The sequence below is a fragment of the Citrus clementina genome, unplaced genomic scaffold (assembly GCF_000493195.1).
Source record: "Citrus clementina cultivar Clemenules unplaced genomic scaffold, Citrus_clementina_v1.0 scaffold_5, whole genome shotgun sequence".
Taxonomy (NCBI): domain Eukaryota; kingdom Viridiplantae; phylum Streptophyta; class Magnoliopsida; order Sapindales; family Rutaceae; genus Citrus; species Citrus x clementina.
In genome coordinates this window covers 38,407,954-38,423,507 of record NW_006262201.1, presented here as the reverse complement: position 1 = coordinate 38,423,507, position 15,554 = coordinate 38,407,954, and the positions used below count along the sequence as shown (strand labels likewise).

The window sequence follows — 15,554 nt, the reverse complement described above, 5'->3', positions numbered from 1 at the left end:
GTAACGTAATTTTCGGCTTTTCATTAAATATCATCCAAATCAAGTGCCCATAATGATACTTATATTTCTTTGATATTCTTGAAAACCCATGACAAAAACATTCAAGCATTCAGAACACTGACTCATGAACTGCAGAAACCAACTCAACTAAGAGAAAATAATTGCTTCTTTACATTCAAGTTTTCCCTAAACATGAAATGGGGTCCCATTTATCACTTTAACAATAATTAATAACTCATATTTTGGCATGAATTTGGCAGAACTCATAATCAACCACTTCAATAATAGTTAGAATGACAATTGCTACTCTCAAGCAGGCCCCTGATCCACTGGACTAGTAATCGTGCATCACTTGTTAATTTTTTAGTACACCTCATATTTTAATCGAACTGGCGCAATGCCATTATAAGTTAAAAACAGGGATGCTAACTTTATAGTTGGTATTAAAAATGCTTATATTTTATATAATTGATCTCACGGAGGCCATACCAGAAGCACAGCCATGCTTGTTTGTGTTATTCGGCTTTGTCTTTGGGTCTTTGGACTTAACTTTTCAAATCACTGAGATTATCTTTGGACATGTCTAGTTGAAGCAATGAGATTATTACTGTATGGATTGCACGTATCTTGAAATATTGTTTCATATGTTCTAAACATTATGTGTAAGGGCAGATCCCCAAAACCTATTAGATCCCAAGAGATTATTGCATGATTCCCATAAAGCCTGTCAGACTGTTCAGAATTTTCTTAACAATTTTTCATCCAAATGATATCATTCATTACTGCAAAAATCAGATATTCTATACACATTTACAAATTCAAAAAAAAAAAGAAAAATACAAATTTACAAAATGATAATATTTGAATATTACATCATCAGTCCTTTTCTGCACCTTCAAGAATCCAGAATACTGGAGGAAAATTGGGACGTGACACGGCTAGACAACTTTTACACACCTGCATTCTAATGTCTAAAATTCCAAATGGTTATGAATATTACAGAGAAGATGGCACCGACCTGACATAAAAATTCTTAGTTGGACAGCGTGATCTTGAGAAGCTGAATTCCACGTTTACAGACTACTGCACTGTCTGTGGATGCCACTTTATGCTGCATCCAACACTTAGGACAGTGGAAAATGATGATGTTGAGTAATGTAATCATGGACGATAACTGATTTAACGACATACATTTAAGAGGCATGATGAGATAACAGCAAAGTCTACCTGGGTTTTTGATTTGATGATACTGGTTGTCCACTGAGAACACATTCTATTGCAAGACGTATGTCCCTATGTGAAATATAGATTGAAGCATATTACTTCGGAACTTATGAAACAAGAGAGATATAAATTCATATGAAGACTGAAACCGATAAACTTACCTCCCAGTAACAGGGAGATTGTTACTAGGCCGAGAGTCATCAAATTGTCCATGATACACTAGCTGAAATGGCCTCCGACCATCCTGTTGCATGAAATTTACCGCAAATGTTAAAACATTAATACATTTCTAGTCTTTGTAATTACAAAGAAAGAAATAATTTAAAATTTACCACACTGTTTGCTCCAGAGGAGAGAATTATGAGAATATACATAAAACTGAGCCTTCAAACAATACTGCTAGTCTGTGAGGTGGTTTCAGCATACCCAAACACAAATCCTTGTTGCACTTATTACAAATTCCTAGGATACATCTTTGACCACCTATCAGAATACTACACCCCTCTCCTCCTCTTATCCAGGCTTAGGACCAACTACTTATGAAGGTTAAACATCCCAGCAGCAAAAATGGTAATCTCAGGTTGAACAACTTAAGTAAATTTGCCAGGGCAGGTTACCATCACCTTTTTAAACAGGAAAAATTCTGGGGTGCAAGCGGCGCCAAAGTCTCGTGCAACATCTTGAGACTGAAATAGAGTAATTAGCCACATTAAAAAAAGATACAATTCCAGTAACATAACAATATTTGATATCCCAATAATTTAAAACCACAACAATTTGAGATGACAAATGTTCAGTAATGATATTCCTTCATGCAAGCAAATAAAATTAAATTAAAATAACCACTAAATGAAAAATAAGTGAAAAAGAAACAGTATTAGCAAGATCCAATGAACCGTTTGTTCTTCTACAGTCCCACCCTTCCCTATCCCCACCACCCTAACCCATCAAAAAGAGAAAAGGAAAAATGATGGAAGGAGAGGGTTTGCTGAAGGTGAGTAAATTTACAATTTCATCACATTAAATTGCACAAATTTATTTTTAAAAAAAAACTAGATATGTTTCTCTTACAGAAACAGATTTTCACATTTCCTCCACCCAACTAGGTTGTCTAATTTATTGGAATTAGTAATAAGGTTTTACTCAAACTGCCACCGACAACATAATAACCGTTACAGAAAACACACTATAAACTTCTGAATAAGATGCTCAGGAGCTTCAAATTTCAAAAGCCAAGATTAATATATATTTCTGCGAGCCAAAGAAAATGAATCTTGAAGAAATAATAATAATAAAATGCACAAATAAACTGACAATAATTAGCAGCTTGAAAACATGAGCTTACCTCGTCATACAGATAAGGGAAGGGGTAATTAAATAATTTAGCCTCTTCAGCCATGAATTCTGGCCCATCCTGTGAAGAACAGTTTCATTTTGGACCAATCATGTAACTGCTTTAATGCAGCTCTAATCTCAATTTATGGAGTCACTCGAACCTGTGGATGAGTAGCTACAGAATTTGAAGATATAGCAACAACTGCAAGTCCTTTCTGCAGCAAAATAGAATGAAAATAGGATAAGCTAGAGCCACGACCTCAGAATGAAACTAGCCAGTCAGCCTACCAGGAGGTTTGGGTTAGCTACCTTCATATAGAAATTTGAAAGCTTGACAATATCTTTCTGCAAGTGTTTAACAAATGGACAGTGATTGCAAATAAACATAACCTGCATCATCGTTCAGTTAGAATGCAGCCTTTAATTGCTTATATGAGAAAGAGTGAGGAAAACACTGGTGGTTCATGTTCAATAGATGATATAGGAGAGACAATTTCCACCTAGGAAAGGGAACAATAACAAATGCCATATTATTCTGCATATACTGCAAGTATGAGGGTAAGACCAGTAAGTAGTAAATAACTGAAGATTATACAATTCTCTTCATTTGAATGACTATGACCAACGCAGATAGTTCATCGTTAAATCGTTAGAGCAGGCCATTTGAAACAAAATTAACAATAATGGGCCTAGGTTCTGCATGTCAAACAAAACAAATCATCCCTTCAACCCAAAAAAAACAATTTTCCCTTTGTTCCTTATAACTCTCATACTCTCACCATTCTGCTTAAGACATTACAAAACAACAGCAAATGGCTGTAAACTAAATATAAAAATACATTTTTTGTAGGTGCATATATGTATATAGAGTTCTTTTCTAATGAGGATGTCCTCACTTGAGGATGCCAATAAAACACCAAAAAAACACAGATTTCAGTATATTAGAGACAGTGTTTTTCTTTTTTCTTTTTCTGTTAATGCATTAAAAACTGCTTTTTTTTTTTTTTCGGTCAGTGTCATCCTCACTTTATTCAAATGAGGATTTCCTAGAGAAAAATTCTATGTTTATATAAATCCTCTGATTGAAAGTTCAAATGGTCGTCATGTTCTACTCCCCATTTCTCAATACATTATTGTATGAAGTGTTCTCATCATTTGCGCACACAAACAATCATATAATTTCTGCTTTACACAAAACAAACACAAACATTATCAAGATAAGAAGATTTCCATCAACAAAGAAGCAAACAGGATACGATAGCTTAATTAGAAACTTACAACTCAGATAGGAGATTACCAGCAAAGCAGGATATGATTCAAAATCTTCCAATTTCCACATTTTCCCAGTAAGCGGCTCCGGCAGCTGAATCACTCCATCGAGCAAAACAAAAGACCCCAAAGACAAACAATTGAAAAGAAAAAAAAATAATAAATAAATAATTTCCATGGATGTCACCAACGAAAAACTAAACCAGCAGGGCCTCTCTATATTTCGGTCCGGGGATTTTAACGAGATTATTCTCATAAATACAGACCTCAAAATGCGGGGCTCTGAAGCCTAGGGAGACTCCTTGAGACTCAATTCTCGCAGCTCGTATTATGAGATTTTTTCTTGCGGTTGCGGGTGCAGTGCTCCTCAGCTGCAGAAGATTGAAACCCATCTTTAACGATGTTGATAAAAATGAAATCTGTTTCGTCCTCGTCGCCAAAAACGCGCGCCGCGGCACAGCAAGTGCACGCGCGCCTGCCGTCGCTACAGTAGCCATGCTTCGTAGATGATTAATTGCGCTCAAATCGCATCTAAATTCAGCAGCATACTCGAAACGATAAGGGCTAAAAGTGTAATTACGGTGTTATTGATGAAGGGTGATTTTGTGTTTTCGTAATAGTCAATCTCCCGCGGCGCTAGATGAATGAACGGGCCGCATCCATTGGCGACCCACACTTGGCATGTTGGTAGGGCCCAATATTACGGATAAAAAAAATGTAGTACTTTTAACACCCCTCTAAATTTCTCAACACCACTCTTAGAGTTGATTGCTCAAAATACTCCCAATTTAAATTATTAAATATAAACTCGTGTTTTAAGATTAATCATCTTGACACATAAAACTTCATCCTAAAAAAAATCTCCTATAGTGTTTCAATAATTACTGTCTACCTATTTATTGATTCCCTAACGCACACACTTGGTTGCGTTATATTATCAAAGTAATCGTATTTGACTATTTGGACAGCAAATCTTTCTAAAACATGGTGGGTGCTCAATCAACATCTTGATTTCGATTTCAATCCGATAACTTAACTTAAGGGTGGTAATAAGTAGTAGAATTTAGAAATGCCCAACAATGAATGTAATCCTCACTAATTTTTAAATACTTAATCAATAAGAGAATAATTAATTGTTTAATTTTTTTATTTATTTATTATTTTAAAAATATTATAAGTAGTTGACATGTAATGTTGAAGGAGAAACAATGTTCACGCCTGCATCATTGCTTCCATCATTTAGGAGTAGTTTGTTGTACCAAGTCCTGCACTACTTGCTCATTATTTTTGTTGCAGGTAATCAATTCCATAGCATAAATGTGAATGGAATTCACTTACCTCAAATATATACATATATAACCAGTTTGTTGTCTACAAGAGAGATCACTAGTTAAACAACTCCCAATTTGATAAGAGTATATATGTGTGTGTGTGTGTGTGTGTGTGTGTGTGTGAGGCTATTTAATTGATTCTGTTTTCTTAATTTCTCTATTTTTTTTTAACAAATAAGCTCAAATCCGGAATATTACAACTATTGTTTGCTCGAATAATGAAAACAGATTCGTGCATTTTTGAAATGGTAGGTCTAAGTAGCAGCGTAGGCGAAGATTATTAGATCGTTTCTGACGTGTTGCCTTGATTCCAGCATCAAATAAGAATATTTTCTTGGCAATTCAAGTGATTAAAAATATATATATATATATTAACGAGAGGCATTGGATATAATTAACCAAGCATGTAACTTTGAAATCAAAGCAAGCTCAACAAACAACAATCTTCAGTTTCCCCACTCGTTAATTCAGGAATTAACCATTAATTCCTTAGTATTTTTTTCATAACAATATTTCCGGTTTAATTAAATCAATCATTTCAATAAATATTTTTAATCGTACCACTCTTCCAATCCATTGGTTAAGTATCCAAAGTTATGAGCTTGTCAAAATTGATGCTCTTATGGTAAGTCGTTATCAACCTAATAAAAGAATTAAATTAGACAAATATATTGTATTGTCGCGTAGCAAGCGAGCTTGACTTGCATTTGTGGTTTTAAGCTTAACACAAGTGTAAAATGATTAACTAATCAAACGATCTTATCATCTCTTCATTAACCATTTAATTAACGTCATTTCTGAGTACAATATGTTATAAACTCAAGAGCAATGTTAATTTAAGCAATGAAATGCTTTCTTTTTGTTTGTTCTAAACAATCACCGTTTGGTACCGACGTCAGAGCCCCTCGGTTTTAAGGAAAATTACAAATAAATGCATTGTTTATAAATATTTTTAACAAAGGTTCCTTCTCTTACGTGCCTTTTCTTAGTGAAAATCAATTATTTGACTAATGTACCTCTGAAATTAATAGATTAGTTTTAATATTTTGGGGTATAAAAGTTAGAGAAATTATCCACCAACAACCTGTTTTTTTTTTTTTAATTTTTTTCAAAAATACATATATCTTTTTTTTTTTGGCTGAGTTCCACTTAAAATTATATTTTCTTACACTCATCTACTTTTGTCATTATGTTGTTAAGACTTTGCTAATGTCATAGGGATAAAATTGTCATTTGACCTGAGCAACAAAAAACTACATCATTTTTAAGCTTCTTCCTACCTCTTGAAAAGCTTTATTTTTAGCTTCTTTCTGTTTTTCCCTTCGTGGTAAACCTCTTCTCCTTTCTCTGCACCACCTCAAAAAGCCCTGACAAATCCAACCCTGACGATAATGATATAATATCAAACACATTCATTGATACTATCTCCAGTATCTTCTCCTTAAGCATATATTTATTATTATCGGCTACCCCTAATTCGAAAAAGTTGCTTTCTTGCCCTGTCTTTCTCTGTTGCGATGATTTCGTGAACCAAGAAATATTCATAATCTTCTCTATGCTCATTCTTGTCTTTGGATTTGGATCAAGGAGCTAATAAATAAGCAATCTTGCCGGCTTCGACACAAATATGAGAACTGATAATCTCTCTGATTAATCTTCTTATACATAGCCATAAGATTGCTATCATCAAATGGCAAGTAACTTGTAAGCAACACAAATAATATCACCCCATAGGACCACGCATTGGACACGGCTCCATCGTACCCGCGCCAAGCCACCACTAGCTTCCCCAATCCCACAACATCTCCCTTTCCTTTCTCCACTATGTAACCCACCTCTCACCAATAATCTTCTTCACTTTCTCTGCCAACGATCGCACCATTAGCAATTCAAGCCTTGAAGATCAATTGTCCGTCATCAAGCCACAAACCGGCTAGTCGCAACTTCTTCAATTTTTGGATTGAGTTAGGGATTAGATTCAAGCCAGCCCCCACTTTTGATTTTCCTTTTTTTTTAATTCTTGGTAAACTTGAGGGCAAAAAAGTTATTTAGTAAATTTACCGTTAATTCTCTTAACAACATGCAGACGAAGGTGGACTTTTGAAAAAGTTAGAAAAAATAAATAGTCGATGGATAATTTTCCTAAAAGTTAATATCATTTTTTAATAAAAAGAATTACACTTTTCTCCCTTACAAATCTCTAACAACTTATTTCATCTTACCGCTACAAAAGATTTTACTAAAAAATCATTTTTTTTCATAAAAAATAAACTGAATTCACCTTCCACTAAAAACAATTATGTAGGATCTCAAAACTACTTAACCTACTTACAGCATCATTGTTTGCGTTGCATCCTCAAATTTGACACAACACGATGGGTTGTTCAAAATTTTAGGAATTCAATTAGTAAAAACATAGCAAGTAGTCAAGTACAATGGATGAAAATGTCATTCTCCATTAAATTTATTAATGAATTCTTAGACTTGTATTTAAAAAATTATAAAATATGTCCTTAATTATAATTTCATTTAATATCAGGGATCTTCATCTCATTGCCATTTATCTTATTTAATGTATAGATGTGTGAGCTTCGGAGAGAATCTGTTGTATTCACACCTTCATTACATAGACCCTCGAATCTAGGCCGCGTAATTGATTAATTTAACTAAAGTGCTTAATCCAAATTTAATTAATCATTTGAAGAGCTTTCGATAAAATTGTACTTGATTCATTATTATAAGCAATTAAGATAAATAGGTAATTAGCGGATCGCTAAGCTAGTTTTCCCAAGAGCCAATCCTACATCGGCTTCACGCAGTCCTCAGCAATTGTTATTTATTTTTCTTTAAATTTAAAACAAGCCTAATCAAATGATTACTCACTATCGCCGCCTATTATCCTTTCAATTTGTCGCACCCAAAAAAGAAAAAAAAATCAGATTACTGTGATTAATTAACGTTTCGAATTTCGTATTTCGGGGTAAAAAAGAAAAAAAGTTTCAAATTTCGGCCCCAGATACAGCCTGTGAAGTTTAGGTCCCACTTTGAGAGCCCATTTGTAGTTTTGTTTGGACTACTCCGGATTACGAAAACGAAAACGATTTTTATTTTTTTGTCTTTTTCTCATACGTGTGTCTGGATTAAAAAAAAAAAAAAAATTTAACTGTAGGGCATAATTAGTCAAAGTCGAGCCCACAACTCCAGAGTAAAAGTGTGAAACGATGCGTAATATAAAGTGCAAGACGTTGCAGATAAGTATTGATAATAATGTAGATGTAACGTCGAAAGAATGTGACTGGATTTATAATTTTACATAAAAAAAATGAAATATAATCTAATTTGAGAAGTTAGTTACTCATTTACTCTCATAAACATTAAGAGATTAAGGCTCTGTTTGAGATTAAAATTGAATAGTTGTATCTTAAAAGATACAGTATTAAAATATTTGATATACATTATTAATTTATTTTTTATAATTATAATTTTTTTTATAACAACTATAACTTAAAAGGTATATCACCGCTATATTAAATAAATTATAATTATCATCGTCCACTAGCATTACAACAAACTGTATGACAACAATGGAGGTTTCCAAAATCCAATCCTATTTGTTTATCTCTCTTAAATCTGATAGGTTATAAAATCTCAAAAATTAATTTTCTCCAAATCGTCTGCTTTGATTTTCATAAAACACAATTAATCATGCAATGTACTCAATAAAATGTGCTCAAGTGAAAATATACGCAAATTGAATTAAACCTGTGACATATTTCCTCGAAAGCATGGTACAACCACCTAATTTTTCTTTTCTTGGTGTCGAGGTCGGAATGCTTTAAAATAATTATTTTCATCAATGAAATTCAGCCCAATTCTTTTTTTTTCATAAATATTATTGTTTAATACTCCAAAAAAAAATATTGGAGGATTCTGTTTCCATTAGATGCCTCCCAATCGGAGAACTGACTGCCTTGCTGCTGGATTGTGATGTAGCTACAAAAATATACACATTTTATTAAAAAATTAATCCCCATATTAGAATAGATCAATCCACTAATATTTGAAAAATATATGCATTTGACTTATATATATCTACTCATATTCAACTATAGAAGAGAAATATAGTTCCATTAGTGTACCCACAGGCATTGCCATTAGTCCAAGCCCAGTGCTAGATTCCCGCAACGTCGATACCGTCTATGTAAGTACGAATATTGAAATGTTGATCCATTTCCATTTGTGGAGTCATTGGCTAATTCGTTTAATAAAATAAACAATAAACAAATTAATTTTTCTTGAAAGAAAATCTTGGATATGTAATGCATATCTTGAATTTTATAGACTACAGATTAAAAAACAGCAGAAGATTCCAATTTAAAATTATTCTTTGGGTGATGAAAAAAATAGATACCACGAGGCATGGGTTATGACAGAACTCAACTACTAACTGAAAACCAACCGGCAATTAGAAGCCAATGTGATTAAGGATGAAGTGATCCTAGAGTTGACTTGATGTGATTACTGACTTCTTCAACACTTAAACTAGATCTATCTCTCCACTATACTAGACATTATTATGTTTTATTATGGTGTTCAATTATATTGTAGCATTTTCAACGTAAAACAACTCTACAGCTGATGGATGCACGTTGTTACAATTATTTTAAATTCAACTGCATATATCTAATGGTTTTGAAGGCTGCTCTACGGAGCATCTCTAATGTAACAGCTGCTTTTATTATGACATTTTAGCCATTTTCCTATAAAATTTCTAAAATAATCTCTCTGTTTAAATACTATTTTTTTTAACCATTTATTTTGATGTGATTATTGACTTCTTCAACACTTAAATTAGATCCATCTCTCTACTATACTAGACATTATTCTGTTTTATTATGAAGTTTTAGCCATTTTCCTACAAAATTTCTAAAATAGTCTCTCTTTTTAAATACTACAAATAAATGCATACTCACTTTCATAAGTTGCATTGATAAATCATGTATACATGATAATTTATAAGGCATACAAAAAAAAAAATGAAGAAGAAGAAAGACTGACACCAAAATACAGTAATTAATTTTCCATTTTGATAAATAATTAGGGGAAAATTTTTAAGTCGCACATATGTGCCTCTTCATTTATACACCAATTATATAAAAATTTTGTACATATAAGAGATTATTTTATTATAAAATTACTCTACATCTATTTTTCAATGGATGAATATTAATTTTATTGGTTATTTGAACAAATAGCCTAGTTTATTTCCAACTATGGTTTGACCATTTAACCTTTTCATCAGAGTTTATAGACTAAGGTTTGGGACATTGATCTAAGTACATATATACATACTATGAGATTTCATTTAAATAGCATTAAGATAACAGCTGATAGATAACTTCAAGGTCAAATATAAGGTCACCATCAGGGACTTATAAAAAGAAATGTTTTATTTTTTTTCCCAAAAAAAAAAAAAGAAAAAAGATTGGAGTTCAACCCAGAGAAGTAACATGTTCGCGTCCCAGATGTGAGTATTTAACCAGCAAATGGTCCTGAAAAATTCAGCGGAAGCCTCCATTATATTGAAGCAAAATTCAAAATTCTGAAATCTGTCTTCCCTTTTTCAGAAACCTGGAAGAACCAAGAACTGAAATAGCAGAGGAAAAAGATACTAAAGAGGTCGAAATGAAGAGGAGAAGAGAAATGGAGAAGAGCAGTTCAGAGATCAGGTCTGCCATTGAAGAGCTCTCCATGTTCATCAAACTTAAGCCTAAAGATAATCTTGATGCTTCCCGTATTCATATACCAACCAAGCCTTTCTTACATCTCTGCAACTTGGTGCTTCAAGTTCTTGGTTAGTCGTCATCATCAGTAAATTTTTTCTCCCTTTTCTGACATTTTTTTTATTACATCTTGCGTTTATGAACTTTGTTTCTTTGGTTATATCTTTTCGGCCTTTGTGACGTTTTGCAGATAAGATAGGCCCAACTATGCTTGTCCTTAGACAAGACATTCATCAAAATATTCAGGTAACCAGTCTTTCAACTATGACAAAAACACCCCCTTGAAATTTTGCCAAATCTTCCTTTCCTGACTTTTCTTTCTGATCAAACATGGGTATATCTGTCATTATAAGGAAATAGTGATTCTGCTGGCTTAACCTTAGTTACATTATTTGGTGTTCCTTCTCATTCATAGAGATTGGAGAAGTTTTGTGAATTAGATCCTTCAAAGTATGCAAATGTGGTTGAAATATTGAAGAAAGAAGCCAGTGAAGGCAATGCAAGAAAGAAAACAAGCTGCAGCAAAGCCTTTCTTTGGCTCACCAGGTGAATAAATGAGTATAGCTATATCTTCTATTCATAACTAACGCATAAAATGATAGTAAATGTTAATTAAATACTAATTCTCTCTTGTTTATAAAATTAAATTAAACTTTCCAGCCTTACATGGGTTGGTTTGGTAGCTAGACCCAGTCAGTACTCATCATTGACTTTTGAGTTTGATTCAAGGTTGACATATACAAAAATCTCAAACTTGCAATTGCACCTGCATTTCCAACTTAAAAAAATTCTATTATTTATAGTTAGACTAGCTAAACTTTGTTATAAGAACATGCAGGTCCCTTGATTTTATGGTGGCCTTGTTGCAAAGATTAGCAAAGGATCCTGGGCAGAAAATGGAGCAAGCAGTGGAAGAGTCCTATAACATTGCTTTGAAGCCATGGCATGGATGGATTTCTTCAGCTGCTTTCAAAGTAATGATACCTCCCTATCTGATTTCTTCTATTTACCAAATTTTCAACATCAGAAGTTAAGATTTCTCTTGCTAGCTTCACAACTCATGTATAAAAACCATTTATATGTTGCGCTAATGTTAATGCATACATGCACCTACACTATTTGCAGGTAGCTCTGAAACTATTGCCCGATAGTGTAACTTTCATGAATATCCTAATGGCAAAAGATGAAACCTATGACAACCTTAAAGAGGAAATGCAGACCTTGACTTCATTACTTGTGCCTTTTCTAGAAGAGATCCACTCGATTTTGGTGAGCTTTTATCTTTGCTATTGATATATGATTGCTGATATTACTCATTTTTAGTGTTTTTTTTAAATACTAATATTTTTTTTTTGAGAAGATTAAATACTAATATTTATTCTATGGTTTTTCAATTTTGCAGAGATTGCAAGGCTTGGATATGTTAAAGTCTAAATAATGGGAAAAATCATGTGTACAGAGAGCTTGGTTTTATGTAGCACCAGTAATTTTTTTTTCCAATCCATATCTTAGGCTCATGTAAATATACAGCTGTAAATTTGTCTTACAAGAATATCTTTCTCTATATATATGTAAAAATAGATGTCTTGAGTTACAAGTAAAATTCTGTGATGTTTAAGACATTTTTCTCACTATAAATATGACAAAACTGGTATCTGCCCATGTCTGAAATTTGCACAAATAGTTACCAAAAAAATTAAAAAGAAAAGAAAAGAAAAAGGTACTGCCATCTGCTCAAGAACAGAAATATTCAAGGATCGAGCATAAAATGCTTCCATAAATGGCACCATCCTGTAATGCATAAATTTCCAAATCATCATCCAGAGATGGAAACAGAGTTCTTCAAGATCAATGGTGCCTTCTTATATCAGCCTCTAATTTGGTTAAAAAAAGTGTAGAATTATCCTTAATAGAACATGTTCGTATTCAACTAACAAACTTACTTGATCGAGTGTTGGCATTCAGAGTTCTCTTTTCTATCATATCCTTAGTGAATTTAGTAATATATGGTGAAAGATTCTAAGGGTTTGAAGGAGTTGAATGAATTTTGTCGAAGATACCCGTCTGGTCTATGCCCAAATTCAAGCTAGCTGAATTTGAAGATTTGCGAGGAGGATCGTGAAGTGCAATGAGTGCTGCAACTAAACCTGCATTGCTTGCAATGCTTGGTTCAGTGAACCATGGCTTATCCCTTTCATCTGAAAAATTGTCAAATATATCAGGTCCTGCTACCATTGCTCCCACAAGAAGGTTTGGATTTGGTTCTTTTGAGTATAGCCATCTATCTCCTTCTGCACAGGTGTAATGCTGACCATCATCCCAAGGTATTGATGCACTCCGATGATGAACTTGATATGGATATTTGTCTCCAAAGCCAACCATGTAGCTCATTTTCATAGGATTATCTCCTAGGATGTAGTGAACCTATGAAAGAACAAGGGAAAACTAGATCCTTTTCAGCAAACAAGTGAAGGATTTATTTTGCCACATACACAGAGCCTGTTGTACTTAACCTGAGATATGGAGAATCTCCTTAACATTTGAAGGGAAAAGCCATCATTCCCACAACTCCCACCAGATCTTCGCAGAAGATCAAGGTAGTCACTGTATAACTTACTGAGGAAAGATGCTGTTGCAGCGAACTCAAGTGCTCCACCAGAACCAGGCCTTAAAAGGATCAATCCACCTATATTAAGAAAATTTTAGGATTTATTAAAATGCATGCATTGCACGTATGCATATGTACTGATACATATATAATGAATTGCAATTGAAAAAAAGACCTTGTGTCTTATTGAAGATATGGTCAGAAAGATAAGAACACATCAGGATTTCAGTCCTACTTGATGAAGATCGTAAGGCACCTTCATAGGGATAGCCAAGATCACGAAAGAATCGAAGTCTTGTCAACAGCACCTGTAATGCAAACTAGAAAATTACTCCGCAAGTACTCATTTAATATCTTCGTAAACTCCATCACGAAAGTCTTTAACAAAAATTACCGCAGTAGCAGTGAGCTTGTTATTCCAATAGAAAATTCCTTTTTCAGACTCTGTTTCCTCATCCTCTGCTGCTTTAAATCTCTCAGTAGCATATGCAAGATAAGAATTGTTCCCAGTAGCGAAGAACAACCAAGTTCCTCCCCAAACTAATTCATCAATGAAGCTGGTTGAGTTGTAATAGTCCCTTGCTTCTCCGCCACAAGCATCAACTTTTGTGTAAGTTCCTTGTTTACGACCAGGGTCTTCTCTACTTGTGACTTCATACAACTTCCCTGCTGCTTTGATTAATTCTCCTGAGTACATAATCTTATCTTTGAATACTATTGATGCTGCTGATAGTGCTGCAATGATTTCTCCTGCAAGATCCGAAGCTGTGCTATCGCAAACTGAAACAGGTCTCACATAGCTCATATCTTCAGGCCTTTGCCAGCAATTGATATCATTGCTAACCTTAGTATCATTGCCAGTACTTCCAACCTAAAATCAAAGTGAAGATAATATTTCTGGTAAATTTGCTTTTTTAAAATCAAGAACGCAAACTATGGTATAAACTTTCAAAAATGCTTGCCTGAGAATAAAGGATTGTCGAATCAGGAGTGGAATTTGTAGGAACAAAGACCTTGAGCAAATAGTCAGAACCCCATTTGATAATATCCTTTACATGACTAAGCTCGCCAATTTCGGCATACTTTTCTTGGTACTCTATTACACTCCAGCTCAAGATGGTAACAGCATAAGCTGTGGGGAAACTGAACTTTATATTGTTGCCGGAATCATAAAAACCACCTACAAGATCAGCATTCAGGTTGCTTACTTTTCCATCTTGCATTCCTGAATTTCCTCGGAATTTCACAGGACTGTAGTTCGGATAATTCCCAGCTGCAAAAAGAATTCTCATAACGAATTTGAACCAAAAAAGGAAAAAAAAAAACAATGATAAACAAGAGAAATGATTTAAAGGTATGATATGAATGCGGATACAGAATATTACACTTTTGAGCATCGAAGAATGTTAGAGCTTGGTTTACAGCAAGAGTGAGATTCTTTGTAGGGCTGTGGGGATGATGCTTGTGAGGCAAGAAATGTATGAGGAGAACAAGTGCCAGGATGAGAAGAGCTGCCGAGGCAGAAATGTAAAGGAAACGTTTGAAGTATGCTTTATCAGTGATAACAAGATCATAATCGAAAGATTTCGAGTATCTTGAAGGGAGTGAACCATATGAATTAGAAGATTGAGGGGCAAGGTTGAAATCAATTTCAGTGGAATTCCATTGGCTCGCTGAAGGGAGAAGGCGACCCGCCTCAGAAATTGTATGGACATATTTCACAGAATGCATGTCTGCGTCAGATGCAGAGGTATGTGTTGGAGAGGCTATAGAGAACTTTGAGTCTGGCATAATTTGATGTATATGCTGGTTTCTGGGAAAGTTTTGAACCAAATAAAACAAAAAGAAAATGACTATGCTGCCTTGGAGAAACAGTTATACTGCTTTCTTTTGTCTGGCCCTATGAAGCATTATTGCAAATATTCTAAAAATGAATTGATTTCTACTGTTTATGCAAATGCTATGAACAAAAATTTAAGGAAACAAGGCAAACTGTTTCTATGC

General features: G+C 33.9%; 3 protein-coding genes across 7 annotated transcripts; 1 reads left to right on the top strand and 2 right to left on the bottom strand.

The window, feature by feature from the left end:
* Window positions 1-709: 709 nt before the first annotated feature.
* On the bottom strand, window positions 710-4,393 carry LOC18043075. Of its 3 annotated transcripts, none has more exons than XM_006434358.2 (9): window positions 4,095-4,393; window positions 3,857-3,922; window positions 2,869-2,949; window positions 2,721-2,774; window positions 2,570-2,638; window positions 1,848-1,910; window positions 1,386-1,468; window positions 1,228-1,293; window positions 710-1,123 (listed from the first exon to the last, which is right to left on the bottom strand). In XM_006434358.2, exons 1-9 carry the CDS (start codon window positions 4,323-4,325, stop codon window positions 1,081-1,083), a joined length of 756 nt encoding a protein of 251 aa, XP_006434421.1. In that variant the 5' UTR covers window positions 4,326-4,393; the 3' UTR covers window positions 710-1,080. The 3 variants fall into 3 exon arrangements, with proteins under 3 accessions (XP_006434421.1, XP_024040941.1, XP_024040942.1); XM_024185173.1 differs by having other exon boundaries at window positions 791-1,123; window positions 2,869-3,059; window positions 3,838-3,922; window positions 4,095-4,383; XM_024185174.1 differs by lacking the exon at window positions 4,095-4,393 and having other exon boundaries at window positions 791-1,123; window positions 3,838-3,985.
* A 6,165-nt stretch (window positions 4,394-10,558) lies between these two features.
* Window positions 10,559-12,485, top strand: LOC18042587 (glycolipid transfer protein 3). 3 transcript variants are annotated; one of them, XM_006434356.2, is made up of 7 exons: window positions 10,559-10,686; window positions 10,787-11,013; window positions 11,133-11,188; window positions 11,358-11,488; window positions 11,781-11,916; window positions 12,068-12,211; window positions 12,345-12,485. In XM_006434356.2, exons 1-7 carry the CDS (start codon window positions 10,604-10,606, stop codon window positions 12,378-12,380), a joined length of 813 nt encoding a protein of 270 aa, XP_006434419.2. In that variant the 5' UTR covers window positions 10,559-10,603; the 3' UTR covers window positions 12,381-12,485. The 3 variants fall into 3 exon arrangements, with proteins under 3 accessions (XP_006434419.2, XP_024040325.1, XP_024040326.1); XM_024184557.1 differs by lacking the exon at window positions 12,345-12,485 and having other exon boundaries at window positions 11,781-11,971; window positions 12,068-12,189; XM_024184558.1 differs by lacking the exon at window positions 10,559-10,686 and having other exon boundaries at window positions 10,975-11,030.
* Window positions 12,486-12,770: 285 nt separating this feature from the next.
* Window positions 12,771-15,542, bottom strand: LOC18042586 (endoglucanase 10). Its single transcript, XM_024184680.1, has 6 exons — window positions 14,936-15,542; window positions 14,513-14,823; window positions 13,945-14,421; window positions 13,726-13,858; window positions 13,456-13,628; window positions 12,771-13,366 (listed from the first exon to the last, which is right to left on the bottom strand). Exons 1-6 carry the CDS (start codon window positions 15,339-15,341, stop codon window positions 12,962-12,964), a joined length of 1,905 nt encoding a protein of 634 aa, XP_024040448.1. The 5' UTR covers window positions 15,342-15,542; the 3' UTR covers window positions 12,771-12,961.
* Window positions 15,543-15,554: the final 12 nt, after the last annotated feature.

Excerpts from the sequence above, each read along its gene's own strand:
- LOC18043075 (XM_006434358.2), bottom strand. The coding sequence starts at position 4,325 with ATGGCTACTGTAGCGACGGCAGGCGCGCGTGCACTTGCTGTGCCGCGG. Across the intron at positions 2,950-3,856 it reads AATCATATCCTGCTTTGCTG|GTTATGTTTATTTGCAATCA; the intron begins GTAATCTCCTAT and ends ACGATGATGCAG. Across the intron at positions 1,469-1,847 it reads AATTTTTCCTGTTTAAAAAG|GATGGTCGGAGGCCATTTCA; the intron begins GTGATGGTAACC and ends TTCATGCAACAG.
- LOC18042587 (XM_006434356.2), top strand. The coding sequence starts at position 10,604 with ATGTTTTATTTTTTTTCCCAAAAAAAAAAAAAGAAAAAAGATTGGAGT. Across the intron at positions 10,687-10,786 it reads AACATGTTCGCGTCCCAGAT|AAACCTGGAAGAACCAAGAA; the intron begins GTGAGTATTTAA and ends TCCCTTTTTCAG. Across the intron at positions 11,917-12,067 it reads TTTCTTCAGCTGCTTTCAAA|GTAGCTCTGAAACTATTGCC; the intron begins GTAATGATACCT and ends CACTATTTGCAG.
- LOC18042586 (XM_024184680.1), bottom strand. The coding sequence starts at position 15,341 with ATGCCAGACTCAAAGTTCTCTATAGCCTCTCCAACACATACCTCTGCA. Across the intron at positions 13,629-13,725 it reads TATCTTCAATAAGACACAAG|GTGGATTGATCCTTTTAAGG; the intron begins GTCTTTTTTTCA and ends TTCTTAATATAG. Across the intron at positions 13,367-13,455 it reads GGAGATTCTCCATATCTCAG|GTTCACTACATCCTAGGAGA; the intron begins GTTAAGTACAAC and ends GTTCTTTCATAG.